The following is a 25,675-nucleotide window of genomic DNA, read 5'->3' as shown; positions in this document are numbered from 1 at the left end:
GGCTGCAGCGGAGTCCCCCAGTATGCTGTACCTGGTCGGGCTGGGCCTGGGAGACGCCAAGGACATCACGGTGAAGGGTCTGGAAGCAGTGAGGCGGTGCCGCAGGGTGTACCTGGAGGCCTACACGTCCCTCCTCACGGTGGGCAAGGAAGCGCTGGTAGGTCCGGCCGCCGCCGAGCAGCGAGCCGGGGCTGGGCGGGAAGGTCGGTAAGGCCTGCTGGGGAAGCTGATGCTAGTGCACGTCCTTCCAGAAGGCGCGTACGTGATGTCCACGTGCGGTACTTTGTAGCAGAATTCGTTTCTATACTTGTGAGGAGACTCAAAAGAAAATAAAATTTCCTTCCTACGAGTGTTGATGATAGTTTCCATCTTAAATTCGATCAATGTACAGAGATCCTGGAAGACTGGAGAACTTGCTTAGCAAAATGCCTGATCTGCTTAAAACAACAACAACAAAAAATACCAGAAAAATATGTTTTGGAGCCTTGAAACTCTGAATCAGCCTAAGGTATTATGATGTACCTGCTGGAAGTGATGAAATAACTGTCCCGCATTTCCATGTTTTCTTGTGGACCAAGGTGTCCCACCACACTGAGACTTCCAGAAGATGCACAGTTCAGTCAGAGATGGGCTGCTGAACAACATGGAGAGAAGTTTCTTTTTAGTAAACACACCTTATGGGAGAAGGCAGCAGTAAAAATGTACAAATTATAATACTGATGGATTTGTCATTTGTAGAAAGATAAGGTTTAATGTTGAAATAAGATCAAAAAAAGAGCTTACCTACCCACAGAACAGAGATCTCACCTTGGAATAAGCTGTGTAGTACTACACAGAGATGCTGACTGGGCCTTGGATGCTATATAGCCATTGTGTACTTGTATGCACACCTGTATGTATAGGCAGCACCTGAGAGATCTGCCTAGTGGTCTGCATTATGTGGGTTCCAGATACAAGCTAGTCTAGAATCTCTGGAGCCATCTCTGGTATGTCTGCTGTATTTTGAAATGAAAATATACTCCCTGTTTATCTTTTTTCTTTCAGTACACTTAAGTAAGCTGAATTGAAATTAATCCATGCAAAACAAAATGTTATTTTTTAGTTGTTGAATAGTTGGAAATTTGCAAAAGATAAACGATTACTTGGATATTTTTACTTCACAAAATCTGCATTTGCTATAAAAAAAAAATTGATGGATTCCTAGGCAGCTGAAAATAAAAAATTGAGTAATAGAAAAATGCTGAATGTTTCTAGCATGGTTATTTTTGAGGGGTTGTTTGTTTTGCTTTATATCACTTTAATTCTTTTGGAAACTTGGCAGTCCCAAAGATGAGGTAGTTAGAAAAAGTGATCAATAAAACCAAAGTAAAAGATGTTGTCTTACCTGAAACTGCCTAAGAGGTAATAAAAGAATTAATCACCAGGTGCTGATAATGCAGCCCAGTTCACATACAAGTGACAATGCTGAGTGGCTTATTTAGTAATCTGAAGGTCATCTTCTAAGCCCCCTGAAAAGTTGAGAAAGCTCTCAAGACAAAGAAAATGGTTGATTCTTTCCAGCTACTGTTGTGCTGGAAAAGATCCTGTTGTGCTAGTGTAAGATACCTAGTAAAACCAAATGGAGTGTCTGATTTTGTTGTAGTTTAATACAGACCTCAGCAGTGCTCCAAAGTGTCCATCACCCATTCTGAATCACAGATACAAGATTTGCTTATACATTTATTTGGTCCCCTTTCTATTGAATCTGTACAAGCTGTAGTCATTCACAAGGAAAATAGCGTCCTCATTTTACAGGGGTGGAGAAACGTGCCCAGCAATGGTGAGGAGGCCATCCTGAGAACAGGGAACTGAACCAAGGAGCAGAGGCCCCGTATCTGGTACTCTAGCTGTGGGGTGGATGTTTTTAATGGAGGCATTACTCTGCTTCTGTAGGAGTGTGCTGGTCCTCTTGTCAATTCACTGTTCTTTGCAGGCAAAGATGAAGCCATCACTGAAGTCACAGGAGAAGTCAGAGGAAAAGTTTTCTGGACCATAACTGACTTAATGGTTTTATCAATTTGTTAGTACTCATAATACCACCCAAATTTTCTGAATACTGCTTAGAACAAAACCACCTTTTTTGGTCTATGCCATGGAAAATAAACCCTTTATCTAATCACCTGAAGAGTATGTGAAATGTATGGTGACACAAGACTTAGAGACAGGTATGTTCAGGATAGTCAGACAACATGTTCTGGAACTAACTAAAGTTTTATTACACATGAAGTTGATTCTGGAAATAAATTTAATACATACAAAGAGACACAATGGTTACTGAGCTGCTGTGCTGAAGAGCAAAGGACATGATCAAATACATGTTTACCTGTATACATAGTAAAGTATTTATAGAGAACTGAACATGAAGGATTAGTATGAAATCAATACACTTTAACAAAACATAGTTAAGTAATAAGGAAAAATCTAAAAAAACCTGGGTTATGGTGTAGCTAGTATTGTATTTGTATCTGTGTTTGAGGTCAGTATTGTATCTCACCTCAGCAGTTAGGCTCAGAGTTGTGAGAGGTGATGCCTTACAGGGGGATTACCAGTTAAATTAACTATATCTAGAGTCCACCCAAGTGTCTGTGGTATGCAGGTGTGATTGAGCTACTTTTGAAGCAGCTCTTAAATTGAAACAGAAGGCATAAAAATCCAAGTCAGTATCAGGGTAATGTGCTTGACTAATTTAATTAGGGTTCTCTAAGACATGGGTCAGACTGCTGGGGAGAATAATAAAAGTTGGCCTTTCCAGTGTCCATTGTCTGTATTCCTGAGTGAGCAGTCAGAGAGCTACAAACACTCCTAAGTGTCTTATTTTGGTGTTTCTTACTGATTTCAATTTCTAGGAAGAGTTTTATGGGAAAGAATTGATTTTGGCTGACCGAGAAACAGTGGAACAAGAAGCAGATAGCATTTTAAAAGAAGCTGATGTTTATGATGTCGCATTTCTTGTAGTTGGTGATCCTTTTGGGTAAGACAATGCAACATTTTAATTATTGCTATAGCTTGATAACTCTCTTTTTTCAGTAGGAAGGAGCCATACTCTGCAATTCTTCATGAGAAAGCTGATTTTCAGACCAGAAGCACTTATGTCTCTGTATATTTTTTATTGCGTTCAAAATATACATGCAGTTATCTACACTTTGTCTTGCTTTGGAGTTTTCTTGCCCAGATATTCCTTATAGAGAGGAATGTGGATCCTCCAGGATGTATAAATCTTTCTTTCAGCAGTCACTTATCATTTCATTCTCTATGCTAACTTTTACTGAGAGTATTTTCTTCCAGGTTTTATCTGCTAACAGAAGAAATTCTAGGGTATCACATAATTAAGAAATGTGCTCTGTTTTGAGGGAGTTTCCTTTCAGTTGCTATTTTTATAAAGTGCAGCTTTTATGCTCAATTCATTTAGAATGAGTACTGATTGTTGGTTGTACAGTGCTTCTGCTTTCATCTATGCTAGTCTTTAGAATCACTTAGGTCGTGATAGACATTTTCTCGTTTTGGTTTACTAGGCCTTTTTGTTTCCACTTTTTATTCCTGCTAAAAACTATGGTCTTTTTCTAACACCAGAAAGATCTCCTTCTGTCTTTTTAGTCAGGCATCATCAATCTGTAATGTCAAGTCATACAGAAGAGCTCTTAGTCTCCAGCTGGTGATTCAAGATTTATACCACAGTGTTAAGGGGCACAAGAAAAAATCAAATCACCAAGCACTGTATTTGTAAGGGAGAAAATGGAGAGAGTTTATGAAAAAGAGGAGCAGTGTGCCCATCTGTCAAAAGGATATTTTATGTAAATACAGGTTGAAGAGAATTGGAAAGAGAATGTTATGTTAAACTAGTACTTATGGGCAGAATAAGCTGTATTTCAGAAATATTAATTACGCTTTTGACACATGTTAACATTAAGATCCATGTGAAGTGTAGAGCCACGTCACCCGTGTCCCTGTGATCCGGTGTCTAAGCACGCAAGATGAAAAAAATCAACACACATCTTGAAATGTAGTTTCATCTTGATCTGCCTCAGCTATTATTAATTTCAGTGTCAAACTACTTCAATTCTCATGAACATGCTACATAACTATAGAAAACTACCATGTTCTTGACTGAGTTACTTACCTCTAAATGTTTATGTTCTTAGCTGATGATATTGCACCTAGAACTGCTTTTTTGCCCTAAGTATTTAGGGCTCATGGGGTTACTAGGAAAGAGTATTGAATGTTTCTGTCCTAAGAGTAGTCATATGGGAGAAGGAGAGTAACCTTGTGACTGCAGCTGGTCATAGGGTTTCAAGTACATTTGCAGGTAAGAAGAGTACTTGGCAGCCTTAGGAAAAATCTCAGGTGTTGGTGGTTAAGTTGAAGTGCTAGAGCAAGCTGTGCCCCTGTCAGCCTCCTCACCCTTCTTCACTACAGGTTTTTTTTTTTCTGCATATGTGGTAACAGCTATTGATGTACTAGCAGGAACCTGACAATTCTAGAGCCACACTGGAAAGTCAACCTTCATCTAGCCTGGTGCTAACATTCATATTATTACTACCCATAAAACATAAAATTTGTATCAGGACAGAAAATACTAGTATAGCTCTGGGTGCATAGGGATGACTTCATGAATCCTCTCCTAGTATTAGCCGAGTGCTCATAAGGGCACTTCTGCTTTTAGCTACAGTCATTATGGATAGATCTATTGGGGAAAAGATACTGGCTGGAGCAAATTTTGGTGAATAAAGCCAACTGATCCCTTGGTCAGTATTAGCATAACCACAAGATCTTCCAGTGCTCCTTGTCCTGCATGTGTGAAGGGAATAATACAAGGCTGTAAAATGAGCCCCCTCGTCTCTTAGAGTGGGCATACTTAAATCACCTCCGCTTATGGAAATCAGGAGCAGGTTGTTCACTAACCATAGGGTTGATTTAGATCACTCTACTGCATTCCTCTGGGTCTCAGAGCCTGTTTGTATCAGTCTGATTTCCCAACCTCAGATTCCTCTATTTTTTTTTTGTTCCAGTGAAATTGATTTCTTTTTTACACGATTGATCCTTACAGCCTTGCCAGCTGCTTCCCACTTTTGTGTTCCACTCTGAAGCACCTGAGGTGCTGGTTGGTGCTAGTTGGACATGCAGTGTCAAATATCAGACTAAAAATCAGGGCAGTGCTGTTAGGGTAACTGAACCAGGGCAGGGTGAAAGCAGCCTTCCTATTTAATTATTCTGACCAGCACATGCTGTTTTTTTCTTTGCTTCCTTCTTTGGAATGGCCACACACAGAAATGTGTTGTCCATCTCAGAAATGAGATGGCTAAGGGTTTGGCAAATTTAGGAAAGGGGTAGTTGCATTTTTGTGTTTCACATGGAAAACAGAGTGCCTAGCATGTATGTAAGCATACATGCAAACAAGATACATATGTAAACCTCATTGCAGTTCAAAGATTTGCTGGATCTATATATAAACTAAACCCAGCTGTGTTAACTACAAGCCCAGTAATTCTTGCACCAGTCACTACAAGGGGGTTATTAAGCATTAGGCCTGGAGCCAAATTTAGCTCAGTTCTAAGCTGAACTAGACTTTTCTGAATTAATTCAGAATAAAATTGATCTCTCAATTTAAGCATTATTAATCTGAGTAATTTGGCTTAAATATTATAAAAGTTGATTTAGTCTAAAGATATTTTTTCTAAATACTACATGCAGTTTACCTCAAGTCTATTCAAAGTTCCTGTTTGCGTGTGTGGTATTCCTGGCATGCACTGATACTGATGTAGATGGGGGAAGGCCTGGCTGTGCAGTGAGTAAGGAAATACTGGAGTTCTATTGACATCTGTGCTCACCAGAGTTGCCCTTTACAGTTCAACAGATGTCCAACAGACACCTGCAGAAGACAAAGGATAAATGGAACTTTCCTTTTCAAATACTTGGCAAAGCTACTTTTAAAAGTAACAGTTGTGTTTGTGTTACAGTTTTAATGATGCCAGAAAGCTGCAAAGAACAGTAACTTGTTGAGGATGTCTGTATTGTCATCTAGAGAAGATGACATATGGAAGTCTTATTGGAGGTTTTACTTTCCCAAAACTATTAGTCGAGTTACTGTTACCCTTTTGGCACCGCTGCATTGCCCTAGTTGTGAAGGGTTTCAAAACAAACTGTAATGCTAGTAAAGCTTGGTAACTTTATCTTTTGCATCTTTTAATTCCTTTCTCTTCTTAACACAGGGCCACAACGCACAGTGATTTAGTGCTACGTGCAGTGAAACTGAGGATTCCATACAAGGTCATTCATAATGCTTCAATAATAAACGCCGTGGGCTGCTGTGGTTTACAGGTAACATTTTTGTGTATATGCTGTTCTACTACTGCTAAACTTAGAAATGGTGAGCTCATCTACTGCTGTAGCAGTGCATGTTGTAACCTGGAGTTTGAAGATTTGTAGCAACTATATGCTTCTTTCGTCACAATTTGTTAACGCTTCCTTTTCAGCATGCTACATGTCAGCAAAAGTCCCTTTTGATGAGCACTTTTGAAAGTAAATAGGAACCTTTGTATTCTCTCCTCTCTTACTTCCCTCTGCTCAAGAAGACTTTGATATTTTAGTTATTTTAAAGATTTTGCTCGTGTTTGCTTCCTTCTACTACTTATGGCCACCTGATAAGTTTATTCTTAAATTGTTACTCTGTTGACAGATATGCTGGTCTTGTCGTGAAAGGAATATATGCACAATCCTGTCTGTATGCCCAACTTGGATCATAACTAATTCCAGAATCTTGTATAGGATGCATTCCTTCTCTCCAGGGTTGACCTGTCTTCACTTTCTGCCTGTCTGCCGAGAAGGGATTTGCCCAGCCAAGAGTGAGAAGAACAAATGATGGATTTTGTGCTTCTCGAATGAGGAAAGTAGGAAAGGTCTAGTGTCCCGTGTCCCCTAAGAAAACACTTCACGATTTCCTTTTGCACATACATAGGACCATTGTTACTTTTCGTGCATGAAAAATGTTACAGCAGTGTATGTGTCCTAATTAATCATATTTAACTTAAAGTAATGAATCAAAACAAGAGGGGGAAGCTTCAGCTCAGAACCTGTCTTCTCAAGGTTCAGATTGGTTCCCTGTGTATGGAAGCCTCTAAAGCAAGCTCCCACTTTAACAAAACCAAAAGCAAGCACAGAACTGTAAGTATACTGTAGACAGGCGTTGAGGGTTTGGGAAAGAATTTTTCAGCACTGAAGGAGGAAGCCTGTCTTCCTAGCTTAACAGAAGAAAACACCACTTTTTTAAAATTTCAATAATTTCAACTGACACCTTCAGATTTACACTGACAAACTCCAGTAGCCATATTTCAATGCTGTCCAGCAGTAGAAAATCTGTTGCAATAAGTTGGGTATTATCTCTGATCACATCTGAATGGCTTAGAAGTGCAAGAGCCCTGTCTGATCTGGCAGTTCAGCAACACTGCAGTGACACCCGTTGTGAGACATGAATGCTAAAGGGAATACAGCACAGGATTCACGTTCGTAATAATTGTTGCCATGAACACTTAGTGATACCTGCCTATTGCTGTCAGTCTTGGGCAAAATTATCTTTTAGGAAGGAAATAGGCTCCTCGGTGTCTAAAATCTTCACATAGAGCAGACAGATGGCAGCTGTCGCATGACTGCACTTACTGGGGCGGGTGACACAAGCTGAGGCTGGGACTCACCCTTTCCCCTTGTGGCTTCATAGTGGTGCAGAGTTTGTTTCTGCTGCCAAGCTATGGACAAGTAGTTTCTACTACCCCCTGTCTTTTTACTCTTCTTTTATGTTCATTAGGGAAGAACATGCAAGGCTCATATTCCCAAAGAGAACAGGTGACAGTTCTCTGAAAATCTGCTTCCCCTCAACTCCAGCTAAGGCATAGGAAGGAGTATAGAGCCTCTAGGATAATTAAAAAAAGAGTAAAAGAGTGACAGGGAATATATTGCAAACTGTCCATAAGGTTTTACACATATGCAGAGGTCTGGAGATCAGTTTCCTATTTCTTTATCCCATGCTGAAGGGAACAGACCATGAAGGAAACGTGTTGTTTTTCACTCTGGCATTAGTCCCCTTTTCCATTCTGGCTTGGGAAGGGCCACCTTCTCCTAAGTCAACATTCCTGTTGTTGTGTAAAGCATTTTAGGAAATCGTGGTCATATTGTATTACCAGACAGACTATAACCAGCTGTATGTTTAAGTCTTCATTGCTCCTTACCGACATCAACTTAGTTTTCAAGTTACTGTTTCAAATTGCAGAGTTGCTGTCAAGTATAGCAGGGATTCCTCTTTTGCTTTACCACAGAAAAGGCTTGGCTTTTTTTCTTGTTTTAATCTGATTGTGATACAAAACCTCTTTCTTTCTCACTAGAGAAAAACAGGAAACACCTTTATACGCTATTCTGAAAGCCATGTGCGTAGTGAGCTGTAACTGCCGGTTAGGCCCTCGGTAAAATGCAGCTACGGCCCAGTGTGTTCACAACAGAACACGTCTCTTCTCATCAGGGCAGTGTTTCTGGGCAGCCAACAACATTCTGATAGCTGCGCAGTTCTCCTGTGCCATGGTGGGTTACTGAAGTCAGTAGAGCATTAGCAATGGTTTGACACCTTCAATTCATGGGTATATTTCTTGCCAAAGTGTTAAGAAGGGTGAATATCTATTTTTGTAATACTGTTTTTTTCCTCCTTACTGTCTTGCTCACTGACGAGTCGGCACAGCTCCTGAAGGCTGCGTGGGTGAAGACTGTATATGTAAAAAGAACAGGCCTTTTAGTTTTGAAAATTAAACTTTTTGAACTTCTAGGAAGCTCCAATAGATGATGCAATAAGCTATAGCTATTGAAAGCAGGGGATAGTAGATAGTATAACTTAGCAAAGTATTAGTCTGATCAGGTATAAGGCTCTATGACTTGCTGTGGATCCCTCTTTTACACTGTTCTTGCTGCTCTTCACTGTGTCAGATTTTTATTTTTCAAGGCTGAAGAACATCTTTTCCTTCATAACCAAATAAATAAAGCCAGGACAGGGGGAGAAGCCAGGAGAAGTGTCTCTGTGTCTATGCCTCTTAGCACATTCCCTGTAGGTTCACTTCTCTTGCCTGACATGTAGGTATGTTGAACAGTCTGACTCCAGTTGCAGTGGGGAACAATTGCCAGTGAAGAAACTCATGCAGTTTGGTATCTGTGCACACTGCCAAGGAAGTCAGGGAGAGGGGACAGAAGTCCCTAGGGGAAGGCCACAATTCTCAGAGAGCACTTCTAGTGGGTGAGACAGTTCAGTTTTCCTCATCAGCAGCTGCACTGTAGTCCCCTTCCTTTGTAAAGCTTAGTATTTTGGGTAACAGGATTACCTCTCTTCAACTGCTGCTCAGCTACCCTGGGAGCAAGACATTGCCTTGGATCTATCCAACTAGGATTCAGCACTGCAAGCTGAGAACAAAGGGAGAACCCAGTCTGAAGACTTAGCCCTAGAATAAAGAGGCAGAAAACTCAGGTTCTCTAATTTATACCTTTTTCCTTCCTTCCTAATCTACGTGACATCTGGGTTAGTTTGGGAAGGTCACTGTCCAGAGTGGTGCTCTTAGGACAGAATTCTCTCTGACACGGGTCTGGTCACGTATCTTTGAGGTAGCACTACAGATGGTCAAACACATGAGGAAGACTGCATCGTACGGACCTGTGAGGCACATGAAGGAATGATGCAATTTGAAATCGTTTGAGATAATGGCATTACTGTAAAAAAGAGAACTACCAACTAAAGTGCAAAACTGGAGGCAGGCCGTGAAATGAGACAAAAGACTACAACAAGCCATGTTTCTGGGAGAGTGGTGTTGCCAGGGTTAGGGTTTTGAAAGCATTTCCTTTATATTTTGGTAGGGTAGCTAGGAAAAAAAAAAAGTGCCATGGCAAAGAGCTGCCTTTCTTTTGAGACATACCCCCTTTCCACCTGAATAGCTTCAGAACAAACATCTGCCTGTTCCCTTGCTTCTTTCAGTGACTCACCTCAATGGTTTTTTTTGCTTGCAGCCTGGTTAATTCTTGTAAGATAATTACAGTTCCAAAATACTTTTGTCTTCTCACTACTAGTGGATCACTTAAATGCAAAAGCAGTGTTTACTAGGTTATTTTTGAGTCTGTACTGAACAAGTGAGTACATGTATGGCATCAAGTAAAAAAATATTGATGAGGAAGCTGAAGCTATCATTACTCACTGTAATCAAACAGAAAAATCATAGTAGCTGCAAGACCAAGAACCTTTGGAGTTCCACCCTCTCTTTGTGCCCTAATCTTCAAAAATGCTCTTTAAAAGGAGGGGCTCTATACAGAATGGTTTTTATTCACTGATAGTGAAACAAATTGTTTTCCATCACTGGTTAGTTTTCTCACTTACTACCAGCTTCTGAGGAAGTTGTTATTTGTTTCTCCAGCTAAAAGTTAAATCAGTGCTAGTCTCACACTGTGTCATTACTCACAATTGCTGTTCAACTTAGTACCATTTGTCACCAGCAAACATGACCCAGGAACCTCTGTTTAATCAGTATAGAATTTCTTTTCCATTTAGACATCTTCTTTTCAGATTAGTAACCCAAGTGACCAGGGTAGGAAGGAACTATTGCTTGATACTGCTGGGAAGAGTCTTAGGAGGTTATTAAAGATAATGTGACATTACCTTGGAGAGAATATCCCATCCAGTTCAAGCTTGCTTGGAGCTTCTGAATCATTTGATAGGTGATTTTTGTTCTGCTTGTGGCGCGGCTTTTGCCTACATGTTCATACAGGAGGCAGCCAAGAAAAGAATGTGCTTTTCTCTTCAGCTGCTTTTAAATGTGTTCTTCCCTTCAGCTGCTTTATGTGATTTGTCTCAGGTGCCTCCTGAAGGCTGCAGTCATGTGGGGTGGGCTTCCCTCAGCCAGATGTCCCTTCCTTCACAGTGGCTTTGTCTCTGGCATGTGCTAAGAGGACAGGACAGTTTTTGGGACAGCTGAGCCAATCTGTTGACTTGCAGTACAAAAAGAGGAGTCATAGCCTTGTGTGTGTGTGAATGGTAGAAGCTTTCAACTTTATGTGGAGATCCTCATGAGAGACATTTGAAGTTGATAAAGCTCTGTGGTACTGAATAAGACAGCGTAAAGAGATAGAACTAAGCTGGAGGTTGTTTCATATGATCAATTACAAGCAGAAAGGAGGCTTGACTGATTCTTGCTACCTCTTTATTGAGGAATTGTCATGCTTCCTAAGCTGTTCTCTGGCAACAATATATAATATAAAGAACAGGAGGAGCCCTTTAATCTGATGTATGACGACGGGAGGGTTGTTAACTGGTTATGGAGGATAAGGGGAAAAAATCTGACTTGTTAGGTCTGTTTTTTTGAGGATGAATGTTGCATAGCGTTATGTCAAAACTCACGTGACAAGGATAAACAAAAATGTCTTAGCTTTACTGTGTATGTTCATTGGGAATTACCAAGAAGCAACCTGGGATAATTCAGGGTGCTCCAGATTCCATTGAGGAATAGCCTTAGCAGAAAAAGCTAAGGGAAGAAAGTAGGCTCATAAGTGAAAAATTGCTTTGTCACCATTGCAGCTGGTACAGCAGTAATTCTGGGAAAGATGCTGTAAAAATAAATGTCTGTGTTTTGAAATGGTTACTTCTTGGTTTCTCTGAGCTGTTGCCCTACTGACCTTTAATATAATCTCGCATCTCCTCTCCTGCTTGCTTTAGTACTTTTTAGAGGGGGTAGGGGATCTTCCTTTTTTAATTTCCCTATTTAGTCTCAGTGTGTTCCTTCTTTTTATGCCCTATATTTTTGTGGTGATTAGCCACACCAATATTTTAAGTGAGGACGGTTGATCTGGACAGCTTCAGGTGTCTGATGCCATTCAGACTGGTCATTAGCAGTAGATCCATTGAATTTTCCACTTGCATGCAGGCTTTCCAAGCTCAGGTCATGGTATAGCATTTTTTTCTCTCATAGTTTATTCTGGACTCTCAGCTGTCAATTCTGCTTATACAGATAGTGAGTAAAATAAGAACAAAAGGGTTAAAAATGCTAACTGAAAACAGGCACCTCAGTACCAAAGGTTGTCAGATGTTCTTTTGTATTATGTATGTAAATAAAATAGGAAGCTATAGCTTGTTCTGGTGTGATGGAAGTATGAGTTAAGAACAGCTTTGTACAGTATTTTATGGGTGGCAGAAAACTCAAGCAGATAGAGCATTGCCTTGGAGTAGAGAGTTCTGGCTTCCCATCCTGACTTCAGCTTTTGCATTGCAAAATTTAAGCTTTGCTTAAGCCAATGACTACTTGGGCAGGGGGAGGGGTATTTCTAAAGACTGAGGTCTTTCAAAATGACCTTTTGAAATTTTTCTGTGAAGTTTTTGAGCATTAGGGAGAAGGTAAGTTCAGTTTCCAGGCTGAGAGCATAAAATGTCTGTCCAACCATTTCACTGAGCCCCTTTGAAATTCCAGCACTTTTGTCCCTGAGCAGAATGTAGCACTCTAACAAAGCTGATGATTAGGGCGAGTGTGATGCTTGAGATGTTTTAGCTTGTGCAGAACAGATCTTGCCCACTCCTAAACCCCAGCTGTTTAATGCAGAGTGCAGCACACAGAAGACCACTGTGAAACTTCATTTGCTGTTGCCTCTCTTTAAAGCTGTGCCAGCAACTGCACAGCCTGATCATTGCACTGAAAATATACAGAGCTCTTCATTGTCTTATTAAACTTCTAACAATCTCAAAGCAGGACATTAATCCTTAACTGTGTTGTAATACACCTTCATTAACAAACACGTTACACTTTTATTCCAACGAGAAGCATGATTTCTGGAATTTTGGGGCCCTATTCATATTTTATGGGTGGTGGAAAGTATCTTTTTTAATTTCAGTGGGTTCTGGCTGTAGTGGACCTGCTGTCCTCTAACTGATGAATATATAGGATAATAGTGGAATTTTTGGTATTCACTGCTCTCAACAACAAGGCTTTTCTTCAAAGTCTGATACTCCATGCTAGTTTTTAAGAGGTATAAGTTGAAACACAGCACAGGAGAGCAAATTAGGAAAAAATGAAATCTTCATGAGGTACATGGAGAGAGTTAAGAATGTAATTCTGCAAGAGTTATGTGTTGTTTCTTTAATGCAGGCCTGTGTTTGCATAAATGTCACAGAAGTGCTTGCAAGGTGATTGGTTACAAGTACTTAAGCTCAATAGGAGTATCCTTACTGCTCCAGTTTCACAGCATTTGTGGATCATTGGTGCACCAGAAAGTTTCCAAAGCAGTACTTTCCCTCTTTAAAGTAAAAATATGTGTGCATTAATGCTAGGAAATCTATCCTTTAGAAGTTTAGTTAGTAGAGGGGTATAAGTTGCAAAGGCATTTCTAGAAGATTAATAAAATATGCTCCATTCCATTACATCTGTGATGTCTAGGTGATGAGAAAACAAGCATTTTTTTTGAGACTATCAGTACAGTTCTTTATGATAGCAATCCTTCATGAAGATATTACAAAGTTATATCTACTAAATAGGTCATTTCTAACAAATATGTTTTATTCTTTTTTGACATTGTGACTTCAATTTTAATGCAAAATCTGGTAAACAAAGGACAGATTCAATGACTGGCAGTGCTTGCTCAAAAAGGGTAGCTTGCTTAACTTCTTGTTGGCAAAGATGATGGAGAATCTCTGTAATGAACAGTGGAAAAGAGAAAAATATCAGAACAGGTGCAGCAGGGTAGAAATTTGAATGTCCAACTTATTTAATATATGTGATAGAGTGGTTTAAAAGATCTGGTTCCCAACAAAATAGCAGATGGTAGCAGTTTGCCCATTTCTTCACATCCTTTTCTTTGCCAAAAGGCAGAGCTGGACATTTCTCTCCTTCAGGTTATTGAAGTGCCAAGGGGACTAGGATAAGATTTGAGGTTAACTGAGGCCACTTTCTGTACTGAAGGAGGGCTGCTGCTCTTTGGGACGTGACTGCAGTGGCTTTCAGGTGTCTTGGCAAGCTACTTAGCTTGGTACAGGACATCTCAGCAGTTTTGGATGGTTGAAGGCATACTACCGCTGAGATGAAAGGTTAACTTGCTCCCATATGTGTTAACAGTGAAGGGGAGAAATTGAAACTCCTTCTTCCAATAGTTTTTCTTCAGATTCGGTACAAAATGTAAAGAGTTCTAGCTAGCCACATGAAAACCAAGCAAAATAGTTTGTTTTTCTTTTTCTGGAACACAGCCTTGAAATAGTTAAGTTACATCATAAGCAACTCATTTGGTTCTACCTATATTTAGCTTACTGGAAGTACCTTTAGGTTGTGAAATGTACACTGGGTGTTCTTGTCCTTGTGCTAGAATGAAATATTTAAAAGAGGAAATGTTTTCAGTAATATTCCAGGAATCTTTGAATAAACACTGTTCCTGTCAGCATGAATGGTTAAAATTTGAGCTTTTGATCCCTTGAAAACAAGCACGTTTCTGCTTTGATTCAAATTCTGCTCTGCCAGCGTAAAGGAGTTAAAACCACAACCTAATGCCACAGTAAAGTATGTACAGGGGAATCCCCACATGGCACAGAGATGCTTCTACGCAGGGTCCTCTTTTCTACTCACCACAGACACAGTGCCTCCTGTAGTGGGCTTGGAAAAGCAGTTTTTCCTTCCAGGTTTACAGAGAAAGTGGGGAGGTTAGTCCTGCAGTCATTGTTTCTCTGGTGGGCTTGAGCAGACAGAACACTGGCAAGCTGGACAGTCCGTCTGGGATGGCCCCATTCCAGAGCTGAACTGACCAAAATTGATGCGTGGTTTAGCCCTTTTTCAAGTTGGTTACAAAAACTTCCAAGCTGAATGCTGCCTTAGGTTACATATGACTTTTACATCACTGGAAATGCTTGACAAGACTTGCTTCAAATGTTTCCACCGAGATGAGGGACGTAGGGGACTAAATAGTGTAAAGACTGAGAATAAAATCAGTGAGTATGTTCAACATAGAATCTGCTAGCAATATTCTTACCATATAAAAAATGTTGCACCTCTGTGCTTCATGCACAATCTGTCTCTGTCTTCCGATTTTCATATCCACTGTCTCTTCAGACTGTAATTTAATTTGCATGGTACAGCTTTCCTCTGCAGGAAAGTGCTGGTTTAATACAAATACACTATCAGTAGAATTGAAACATTTAAACTATTACAGCATTATTTGAAGCTCCCCAGCCTGAACCAAGAAAAGACATAGGAAGTACTAATTTTCATGCTAGTCTTACAAAGTTTTTGCCCTTAAAAAGACTTCAGAGTTAAGTAACAAAGAACAGCAGGTAGATGGAAAGTTAGTTATTATATACTGAAAAGGGGAATGCAGAAACAGATAAAAGCTTTGCAGGTAGTTCATTAGTTGTTCTTTAACATGCTTTACTGTTTGGAGGTTAAAAGAACAAGAGCACATCTCTATTATGAAAAACTAAAACCAATAATTATGGATTTTGTTGAAAGGAGGGAATGCACTAGACCTACTCAAGAGATACAGAGGAGCACAGGGCAGCTTTTTAAAAGGAAGCATTATTTTTAATGCAATGTTCTCTTGTGCATTTATGAAATAGCAAATTTAAGAACTTTAGAGGAGAGTTTTCTCCTGTGGTATGAAACTAGGCTCAGGACTTTCCAGTGTTGCCAATTGCTTATGATTTTAATGGTATTTTTTTGTATGCTCTACTAATTTTTCTCTTATTGTGTACGTGTTGTTGCATTTGCATTCTTTTACAGTTGTACAACTTTGGAGAGACAGTTTCTATAGTTTTCTGGACAGATACATGGAAGCCAGAGAGCTTTTTTGACAAGCTGGAGAGGAACAGGCGCAATGGAACGCACACACTGTGCTTACTTGGTAAGCAGCAGCTATCCCCCTTCCTCAGCCACCAGCTTCCACGGTGCCCAGAAACAGTGGTGATAGGCATGAGAGAGGATCTCTGATTCAACAGCTGATCTTAGCTAACATATACTGTTGAAAATATACCCAAAATTGGAATGTTAGTATACGTGTACTTAAGAGTCAGTTCAGCCATTGCTTATGCTCAAGCGGACAGGAATTTAATTGCTCTTCAAAAAATTTGCAAGAAATGATGCCTTTGCAGAAGTCAAATAGGAGCAGGAGGCCTATATTTCACCTAAAGATCAGTGTGTTTTTAAGCTAGATCAAGATCAGGATCCAAATCTGATTGCAGTGACTAGCAACTATCTTTTATTGACTTAATTAGGTTAGATCTCAACACATTTGACTGTCTGGGGATAAATTGTACATTGAACCACATTTCTGTTTTGTATGGTGATATTCCCTTAATTATCTCATCTCAGGCTGTTTTGGCAAAAAGTAATTGTCATGTGAGAAGCTTCGGTGCTGCAAAAAATCCTTGCTGATCATGGAGCTGAAATGGAACAGTGCTCCCAGCTGACCCCTGTCCTCAGGCTTTCCATGGTGCTGTCTGATCTTTATCCTACCAATCTTCAGCTGAAAGCCACTTCTGAGTAACTCTACTAGCCTGAGTAACTCCCTGAAGATTATGGAATAGCCTGCACATAAACCACAAGGCACTTCCATATTTGTGTATGTAAATGATATACCTTTCTGTACCATCTTTCAGACACAGCTGGGATCTCTCAGTGCTAAATAAATTAATATTTTAAGTAAAAACAAATTCTGTGGTAACTGCAGAAATCCTGAGCAGGAAACAATTTAAATACGTAAGCATCACTGCACATCAAACTTTCTAAAGCCTTGAAAGTTGTTTACAAAATTGGCTAAAAGTCAGAATCCTGGTGATTTGCTTTAAAGGATGACTTCACAAGTGTTTTAAACAAGGATTATTTTAAACAAAGTATTCTTTAGATAGTTAGTCTGATTACTTCTATGATATCCCTCTTTACATTTAATTTTTTTTAATGTGGTAGTGAGAAAGAAGAAAGTTTTGAACCAGTAAAATTTAATCAGAAATCTCATGTTTCATCACATCAGATGCAAGTGGTACCTGCATCTTATTTTAGCTCAAAAGCTGAAAACTACCAATTTCCAAATTACTTTTTCCCTTGATACTACTCAGCCATTCTGGTCTAAGTGTTGATTGTTTAGCCAACTAGACTAGATTACCAGATAAGCAAATGTGACATAAAAAGGTTAGTGCTGATAAACCTCTGAACTCGAAAGTGACCTCGCAGACATGTAATTAATTTGGTAAACTGTGCACTAATAGTCTTGCAGCTTTGCATTTTAAATGCCTTTCTTCAGTCACTTTGGTTTATGAGCTGATGGAACAACTTAAGCAGGATTTTTTTTTTTAAATCAAGATTAAAAATGTACCCAGCTTTCACTGTGATAGTATTTTGGGGACATTTGAGTCCAGCAGCTTTCAATTGCCACTTGGAAAGATCGCGGTCAATTAGTTTACTAAAATTGCAGATGTGCAGAGTCTTGCCTGACCCCCTCTCTATTTCATTTTTGCCCAAATCCTTTTTTTTTCCCATAACAGAAGATTCTTCTAAATTTTGTTTGGGACAGGGAGGAAGTGCTAACGAAAGTCAGGTTCCTGCATGGCAGTGATGTAATCACTGTCGATCAGTCATACTGTTTTACCTTTTGTGACCACAGTGTACTCATAATTGAAGTGTAGTCCCAATACCCTCGTGTGTTTACATATGCTATCATTTACCTATCCTCTGGTAAAAATGCCTGTGATTTTTACACTCAGCAATTTTTTTATTATTCATGTTGCTCTGAAACCAGTGAAATTTGCCCTATTTTTGGGTAAAATCACATGCATAAAATCATAATACATTGTGATTAACACATGAAACAGTAGAATGCAATCCATATTCCATTTTTTTCTGTAGCAGCTAAAGTGTTGTTATAAAGTTTATAGAATCTGCTAATTCAGCTATGTTTTACCTACAAAGAAAATTAAGTGGGAAGTTTGTAGGCAACTTGGGGTTTAATATCTGTTTTGTTCTACATTCTACAGATATTAAAGTGAAGGAGCAGTCTCTGGAGAATCTGATGAAGTGAGTCACCATTTCAAAACATAGAAACACACAGTGTATTTACAAAGAGGTTTTTTTGTACAAAGAACAAAGGTGCTTTACCCATAAGTCATTAATACTGAACTTACCTGCTGCCTTCTCTTGTACTTCTCAGTGGCCGTGGTCTTTTGTTCCTTACAAGGAGTGCAACATTTTTGTTTGTTACAGTAGGAGCTGGCTTTATTTAAACTAACAGAATGAAGTCACAGCAGAGCATAATCCTTTTTTCAGTTGTTTCTGTGAGAAGTATTAAGTCAGAACAGGGTGAGCTTTCTGCTTGGCAAATTTTCTTACTGTTCTGTCCCATCCTGAAGTAGATTTAATAGCTGAAACAGTGTTCTGAATTCATTCTTCCTTACGCTGCCTAGAAGCAGTGTGAAGTACTGAATACATACCACCCTTTTTAAACAGATAAATAAGCAGAGTATGGAAAATGCTCTTAAGTTCATTTAACGGCATTCAGAAGAGCTCTTGCCACATCTTAATCATCTCTCTGCAATCTGTATGTTTTGACAGTGGCCAATATAAATGGTTACTTTATACGCATGCTGTAACTCTGGTCTAAACATTTGTGAAGTCTCACAGTATCATTGAGGTTTGTTTATTCTGGAATTTCAAAATGAAATCTGTTAGACTGAATCCACAGTTGGCAAAGAAAGCAGTATTTCATTTAAGAGTATATTTCTAGTCTGTAATCATCTGTCTACAGGGCGTTTGACAGAAAAACAGTAGTTTGCCCTTGAGTTAAAGTCTAATGCATCTTTCAGGAGTAGCTGCAAAAGCTGCATATTGCTTCCAGCAGCTGTATTTGCTTTTAAGATTGAAAAGATCTGCTGGCTGGAGGAGGCCCTGCTGTTTCGCAGGTGTGGTGAGAACACAAGAGACTTCTGTCTTCTGTAAAAACTCCACTCTTGTCTAAAAGGCCCAGACTGACAGCCCAGGCCTGTTTAAGTTCAATTTGCTGGTCTAGAGGTTTCTTGAAATAAACTGTAAGAACACTAGGGATAATGAAATGGATTATATGTGGAATTTCTCCACTTTCATTTTCTTGCAGAGGAAGAAAGATTTATGAGCCACCACGCTACATGAGTGTGAACCAAGCTGCAGAACAGCTTCTTGCCATTATTCAAAACAGGAAGCTCCAAGGAGAACAACCAGGTACTGTTACTGCAATGTTTCTATCTGCTGCTACCCCTTGCAAGTGACATGGAGAGCCTCAGAACACTACTCCCTTAATCTTAGCATTCTCTTCCTCTGCAGCAGAACTGGGCTGCCTTAAATCCTAGTCATGAGTTGGATCTGTCAGAGCTTGAACCTAGTGTAGTTCAGCGAGCACAGATGAAGAAGCACAGGTGGCTTCTAGAGGGTTAGTCAAAGCCTCAATGTGGTAGCCCTGGACTGTTTCTATCCATGTGGAACTGTGAGCTCTCTGATCCATTAGAGTTGCAGAAGGATTCTGAGTGTTTTAGATCAGTCAAGCTTCAAAAATCTCTGCTACGTTTTATTTAGACCGGTCACACTCTGCTCTACATGAATATTAGTATGAATCTAGGTTAACTCAACAATGCAGAGCTGTGATTTTGACCTTGAATTGACCAAACTATGAAAGATGTTTATTGAGATGAAGGGTGCAATCACAGCAGCTATAAGGATGACCCAGTTGTGTCACAGAAAAATTCTTATCAGAATTAACCTAGCTATATTCCTCCTTTTAACGGTTTATTCCTTAAATACTATGAAAATTCTTTCATTTTATCCTTCATACAGAAGGAATCAGAAGCAGCAGTTTCCTCTGAGTGGACACAATTCCTGAGTGAATTCATATTCTACTGCTGCTGCTTTCCCATTCTTGCTTATAAACACACCTAAGATACAGCTTTATTTTCTCTGAAGAACAAGCTTCTTTCTAGACCACTCCAATGATTTATTAACTGAAGGCTTAAGGAAGGAGTGTTAAGGTTTAAGCATTTTGAGTACTGTTTCATTTATGTTAGGACCATTCATCAAATTATTAAGCATTTCATGTTCTTTCTCACAGAGATTACCGAAGACACCATTTGTGTTGGCCTCGCACGCGTGGGTGCTCCCGATCAGCAGATTGCTTCAGGCACACTCTGTCAGATGTCCACAGTGGAATTAGGTGGTCCACTGCATTCCTTGATTGTTACAGGCACTATGCATCCTCTGGAATTAGAAATGCTTAAGCTTTTTTCTATAGATAGTTCTAGTTTTGAAAATAATGCATTGCAAAGCACCGAAAAATAAAAATGAGGCATTTGAAGTTTTATTCTATCTCTCATTTCATGACAGCGTAAAGCTATTTCTGTGAATACTGGAGCTTGCCTAAGTGTAGTTAAGAGTGTATCTTGCTTCGAAAGACAACGCTGTAGGAACATAGACCTGTTTTATCTGAGGCTACGAACTGCAAGCTGCACCTGCTGGTATCAGCTTCTAATTTGTGGACACCTCCAAAAACCTTTAAACCTTAAAAAGCCTTTGTCTGATTCAGTTCATTGACATCTCATCAGCCTTACATTGATGACTAGGATAAGGAGTGGAAGTAGAAAACTGAAGGGTACCAGATGCCTGGCTGGCATCACCTTTGCTGTAGAACATTAATCAAGCCTACTGCAAATAAGTACATTGTATAGGTTAAATTTTGCTTTGCAGCTTTCCACAAACTTACTAGTTCTCTCTCCAAAAGAAACCATTAGTGTGCAAAACCTGGCAAATCTGTATCTGTCTTTACACTTGAGAGAGTGAATACAGACAGGTGAGAATGCTCATTATGTCTAAACAAAAAAACCCCAAAACAACAACAAGACCATACAAAAACAATAAAACAAAACAAAAAAGGGGCAAAACTCCAAAACAACACACAACTCACCCTTTGGACAGCTGTTGAAAGAAAGAACCCGCACAGGATTCTTATTTCAGAAAGCTGCAACTCACACTACTACTGGGTTTCTCCATGTTAGCATTTATGAAGTGCTGGAGTCAGACTGCAGCAACCACAACTTCAAGCCAATTCTCAGAAAAAAGACCTCAAGAATTCTCCTTAAAATCGGTGAATGTATGATGATGGTTGCTATGTCAACTAGTCTGCACAGTATATAAGAGAAGAAAGAAGATGTATGCACTTTTTTTTTTAAACCGAAGATTTATTGGAAAGAAATTTGATCCCATATCTTTTCAGTAATATAGGATATTTAACATTTTATATAGATTGTATTCAAGTAGAAAAGATTACATTAAAAATGTCTAATATTGCACTTGGGCCAAGTCATGGCTAAGCTACTAACATCAGCATTCCAGAGCAGAATCATACATAGTCTTCAGAATTTTAGTGAGCTGCCTGGTGTCATCATTAAGACTTCCTTACAGCTATTTTGAACTACTATACTGTACAACTTAAGATCGCTGCCAAGAGTAATTCCTGTAACTTGAAGGTCAAGGCAAGCAATACGCTGTATGCTACCAGGAACGATTTTGGCGATTTCTTCATTCACAGTATTTCACACTCCAGCCCAAATACCGTAGCGATTCATTTCACTCCTGTACAAGATCCCAGCATACACGTGCAAGAATTCAATGCACATGGGAAGTGAAATGCACAACTCCTTTTACACATTACTTCCGCCAAGTTACCACATCGGCAGGAACCTGTTGTGGCTCACCGAAACAAACAAGTAGATGAAGCAGCAGCCGCACCCAGCGAGACACGCAGTCCGCACGTGCCAGGCGCAGCGGGGGGATAACTGCTGTCTTTTCACAGGACAGCAGCCTCTGGTCAATGAAGTCCCCACAACAGGGATGGTCACTGCAACAAAGCCTGCACGGGGAAGAAATCCAAAAGGGAATCCTGGCAAGCTGAAGATACGGCTTTTCACAGAAGTGTAAAGGAGGAACTAACCATTGAATCAGTATTAGCATCAGAGAAATGGATTATTAAAAAAAAAAAAAAAATCTCTCTATACTCATTCCCAAACACGCTTAAAAGGGGTGGGATAACGAAGGATCATACCAAGTGGCAGTCTGGTGGCTGCTGGGGAAAACAGGACAGAGCTTAGTTAGTAGCTAAAGCTGTTGCTCTGAACCTGTATTTAAAGATAGTGTTATGTGAATATTGACTAGATTTGCACATTAAAGAAGCATGAAAGGTTTCTGCAGCTGCAGCCTGCACCAGAAGAGAAAAGACATGAACTTTACAAATCTGATTGCACAGTGAGTGCAAAGGGTGGAAAACTGCAGTACAGCAGCAGCTTCTCTCCCCTCCTGTAACTTATGTTCACAAAACTGGTTTAACTTAGAACAGTTGAAAAGAGATAGCCTTTCTTCCCTTCACCTTTAAACACAGCTTTACTTCTTCAGAAAAACAATTACGAATGTTAAGAGTCACTAAGGTCCATTTTATTAGTAGCAGCAGCAGTTTCTATTTTTATGTAAAAATAGTGTCAGCAGCTCTTAATCATGATGCAATTAGAACATTTTTGTAAGCAGTATTAAATACAGTCATAGATTTGGACCAGCACTTTTTGCCTCAGTTTAGCAAATGACTCAAGTAGTCTAGCTCTCTGCTGAGGCTATTGATGAAAGGAATGAGACTATCCCTATTTGCAGGATTCACCTACAAAGGACTAGTCTTCACTGTGCATACTTTTAAGAGTAATTTTCTCCTACCGTTATTTACCACCACAAATACTTGGGGAATTTTAATACAAACGTTCTGCAGCACTTGTTTTATCTTCTTAAAAGATGTTTGCTGTAGCTTCTGTAAAAATCATACACTTTGCAGACTTGGTCTTTGAGACAGTATGGCTGTAGGTTACTGTTTTCAGTCACAGAAAAAAAAAAAAAAACAACTACAAAGATAGACCAGGAACCCCACAGTAAACTTCAGCTACATGAAAACATGGGAAAAAAAAAAACATACTTTGAAAACTTGGTTCAAAATTCAGTACTGGATACCAGGAAGCCAATTCTTAGAAGGTGTTCTGCAGACATTTACCCATCTCTGGATGTCAAGTCATTCACACAAATGTTTGTTGAAATGAAGCAATGCATCTCCAGTTAAGTGATAAAGCAAAGTGTTAGACAACAGCCAAGCATTAGCTATTTAGCAAAACACAAAATAACATTTGACTCTCAAGTCAAGAAAAGCTGTGCTTAACAATTGGCATGATTTGTACTCTCCCAAAACCTGAGCACATATCCCCTTAGTAAGTGGAAAAACATAAAAATAAAAATCAGATGTCACTCCATTTACTGACATAACAGATGGGACTGTATCTACTGGACACATCTTCTGTCTTTTGTAGAATTTTGTGATGCTTATTCTTTTTCAGAAAGCCTAAAAAGGCTTAAAGTCTAAGACTTTCCTAAACAATCCTCAATTGCATTTAACAAAAATATGATGCATTTCTTACTTTAGAATCATCAAGCTGTCCTTAAATAAATAAAGATAGTGCTATCTTGGTTAGAAAACTCAGATTTGTAGATATGCTTCCAAGAGTCGGGTAAGTCATAAGAAGCAACACAACAATGCCACAAGTTACTAAAATCAGCACTGTGTAACCACCTTACAGGCTTTTTCACTCAATTTCCCATATTTAAAAAGCTTGTACATAGACATTGTAAAGAAAAAACCACCACCCCCAAACAAACCCAACTGCCATTTGGGCAGATCCTCACTTGGAAACAAATTGTAGCAGTTGTCTTTGTATTAAGAAAACTGCAAAAGTGGCCACGCTCAGCAACTTGGGCAGCACTACAGTATTTTAACAAGTCCAGGAATACTGAGTCCCAAAACAGGTTGGTGTAAAAATGATTTAAACCAAAGCCTGCTCTTGGATCATAACTACGAAGTTGGCTGGTGCTTGCCTTTAAAGTGATACCAGTTGATTCTTCTCTAGTCTCAACAAGTACTAACATTAACTATTAAAAGAAAAAAATAATCAAGAAGTCATGCTGTCAACCATCAAGAGGCAGAGTCTATATGCAACATACTACAGAACAATACAAGTGATCTCTGCCCTACACTCACAACCATATTGTAATTCCCTTTCCTGTGAACATACATGCAAATGGTATCTTAAACTGCAAACCTCAAATCTGCCCAACAGATGCTCGCAGCCTATGCTGCACCGTGTACCTGTCAGATCCCATCCTCCAGTCAGGGACTCCAGGCCTGGCAGAGCACCTGCAAGGTGAGAGAGGGAGGGAGCCTGACGGGGGCCAGGCAGGAGGCCAGATGTGCACCAGTGCAGCCAGCTGAAAGGGCACTCTGCACCTGCACCCGAGGAGAAGTGAACAGGATCAGAAAACAGCAATAGGCTTGAAGAAGGATCTAAAGACTGGAAGACTCTAAAGCTTAGAAGCAGCATCTATGTGGCTTTCTACTGCCATTTTTTCTTTACACCCAGTTTTCAGTTCCAAGCACCAAGAGTATACCCTCAAGCTTCGTAAAAAAATCAACATCCATGTTTTAATGCCTCAATCCAGAATATTCAGGAACCACCTTTCAATTTGGCAATGTCCAGGTTTCAGCTGGGACAGAGTTAATTCTCTTTCTATTAGCTGGTACAGTGCTGGGGTTTGGAGTGTGAGAATAACACTGGCAACACCCGGGTGTTTCAGCTGTTGCTAAGTAGCGCTTATCCCAAGTGAAGGACTCCTCAGTCCCCCACGCTCTGCCAGCCAGCAGGTGCACCAGAAGCTGGGAGGGAGCCCGCCCAGGACAGCTGACCTGAGCTAGCCAAGGAGATATTCCACAGCACAGGACATCATGCCCAGTACAGAAACTGGGGGAGATGGCCCGGGGCGGGGCTGATCACTGCTCAGGCATCGGTCAGCGGATAGTGAGCAACCGCACTGTGCATCACTCGCCTTTCTTGGGTTTGCACGCTCTCTCCTTCTCTCTCCTTTTGTTATCTTCATATTAATGATTCTTTTTATATTTTAATTTCAATTATTAAACTGTTCTCCCAACCCCCAAGTTCTACTTCCTACCCCTCCCCTGCCCCATTTTCCTCCCCATCCCACCAGGGGTGGGGGAAATGGGCAAACATCTTCTGCACGGTGCTCAGTTGCTGGTTGGGGTTAACCCATGCCAGGCAACCGTCATGTTATAGCATGAAAAGGGATCAAAATTCAGCTGCTATACAGGAACAACAGAATGAGTCCAAGAAAATCTTAATCTCTGTCATGAATTCAGCAACAGAACAGCGAACAAACAATTTCTGCAAATGAGTCTTCAGTACTTTCATAGTGCCTAGCACTTACTACACGGACACTGTCAGCTTCAGGGGGCCTTTGTTTCAGTATTATCACAAACCAGAACACTGAAAATCCATACCAGTCAGTAGTGCCTATGATTTACCAGAAAAATGCCCGTTGTGGTTTTTTTCTTCACAATCTTCTGTTTGTAAAATGACCTCTTATAAAATCTTCCATTACTAAAGTTTACTACAGCATAGTGGAACTACCATCTGTAATACCAAGTATAGCAGATTGTCTTTGAAAACAATGCCCGGATCCAAAAGTGTAAAATGATTATAAATACTAGAAAAATATGACAGGCTGAT

At 39.8% G+C, this 25,675-nt stretch overlaps 1 protein-coding gene across 1 annotated transcript; it reads left to right on the top strand.

The window, feature by feature from the left end:
* The first annotated feature begins 22 nt into the window (after positions 1-22).
* DPH5 (diphthamide biosynthesis 5) lies at positions 23-20,357 on the top strand. Its single transcript, XM_008943037.1, has 7 exons — positions 23-157; positions 2,886-3,010; positions 6,246-6,354; positions 15,789-15,909; positions 18,035-18,074; positions 19,147-19,250; positions 20,131-20,357. The coding sequence occupies exons 1-7, from the start codon at positions 23-25 to the stop codon at positions 20,355-20,357; spliced, it is 861 nt and encodes a 286-aa protein (XP_008941285.1).
* The last annotated feature ends 5,318 nt before the right edge of the window (positions 20,358-25,675 follow it).

The sequence above is a fragment of the Merops nubicus genome, unplaced genomic scaffold (genome assembly GCF_000691845.1).
Source record: "Merops nubicus isolate BGI_N331 unplaced genomic scaffold, ASM69184v1 scaffold33370, whole genome shotgun sequence".
Classification (NCBI taxonomy): Eukaryota; Metazoa; Chordata; class Aves; order Coraciiformes; family Meropidae; genus Merops; species Merops nubicus.
The sequence above is the reverse complement of the archived record's forward strand: the minus strand, read 5'-3'. Positions and strand labels throughout refer to the sequence as shown.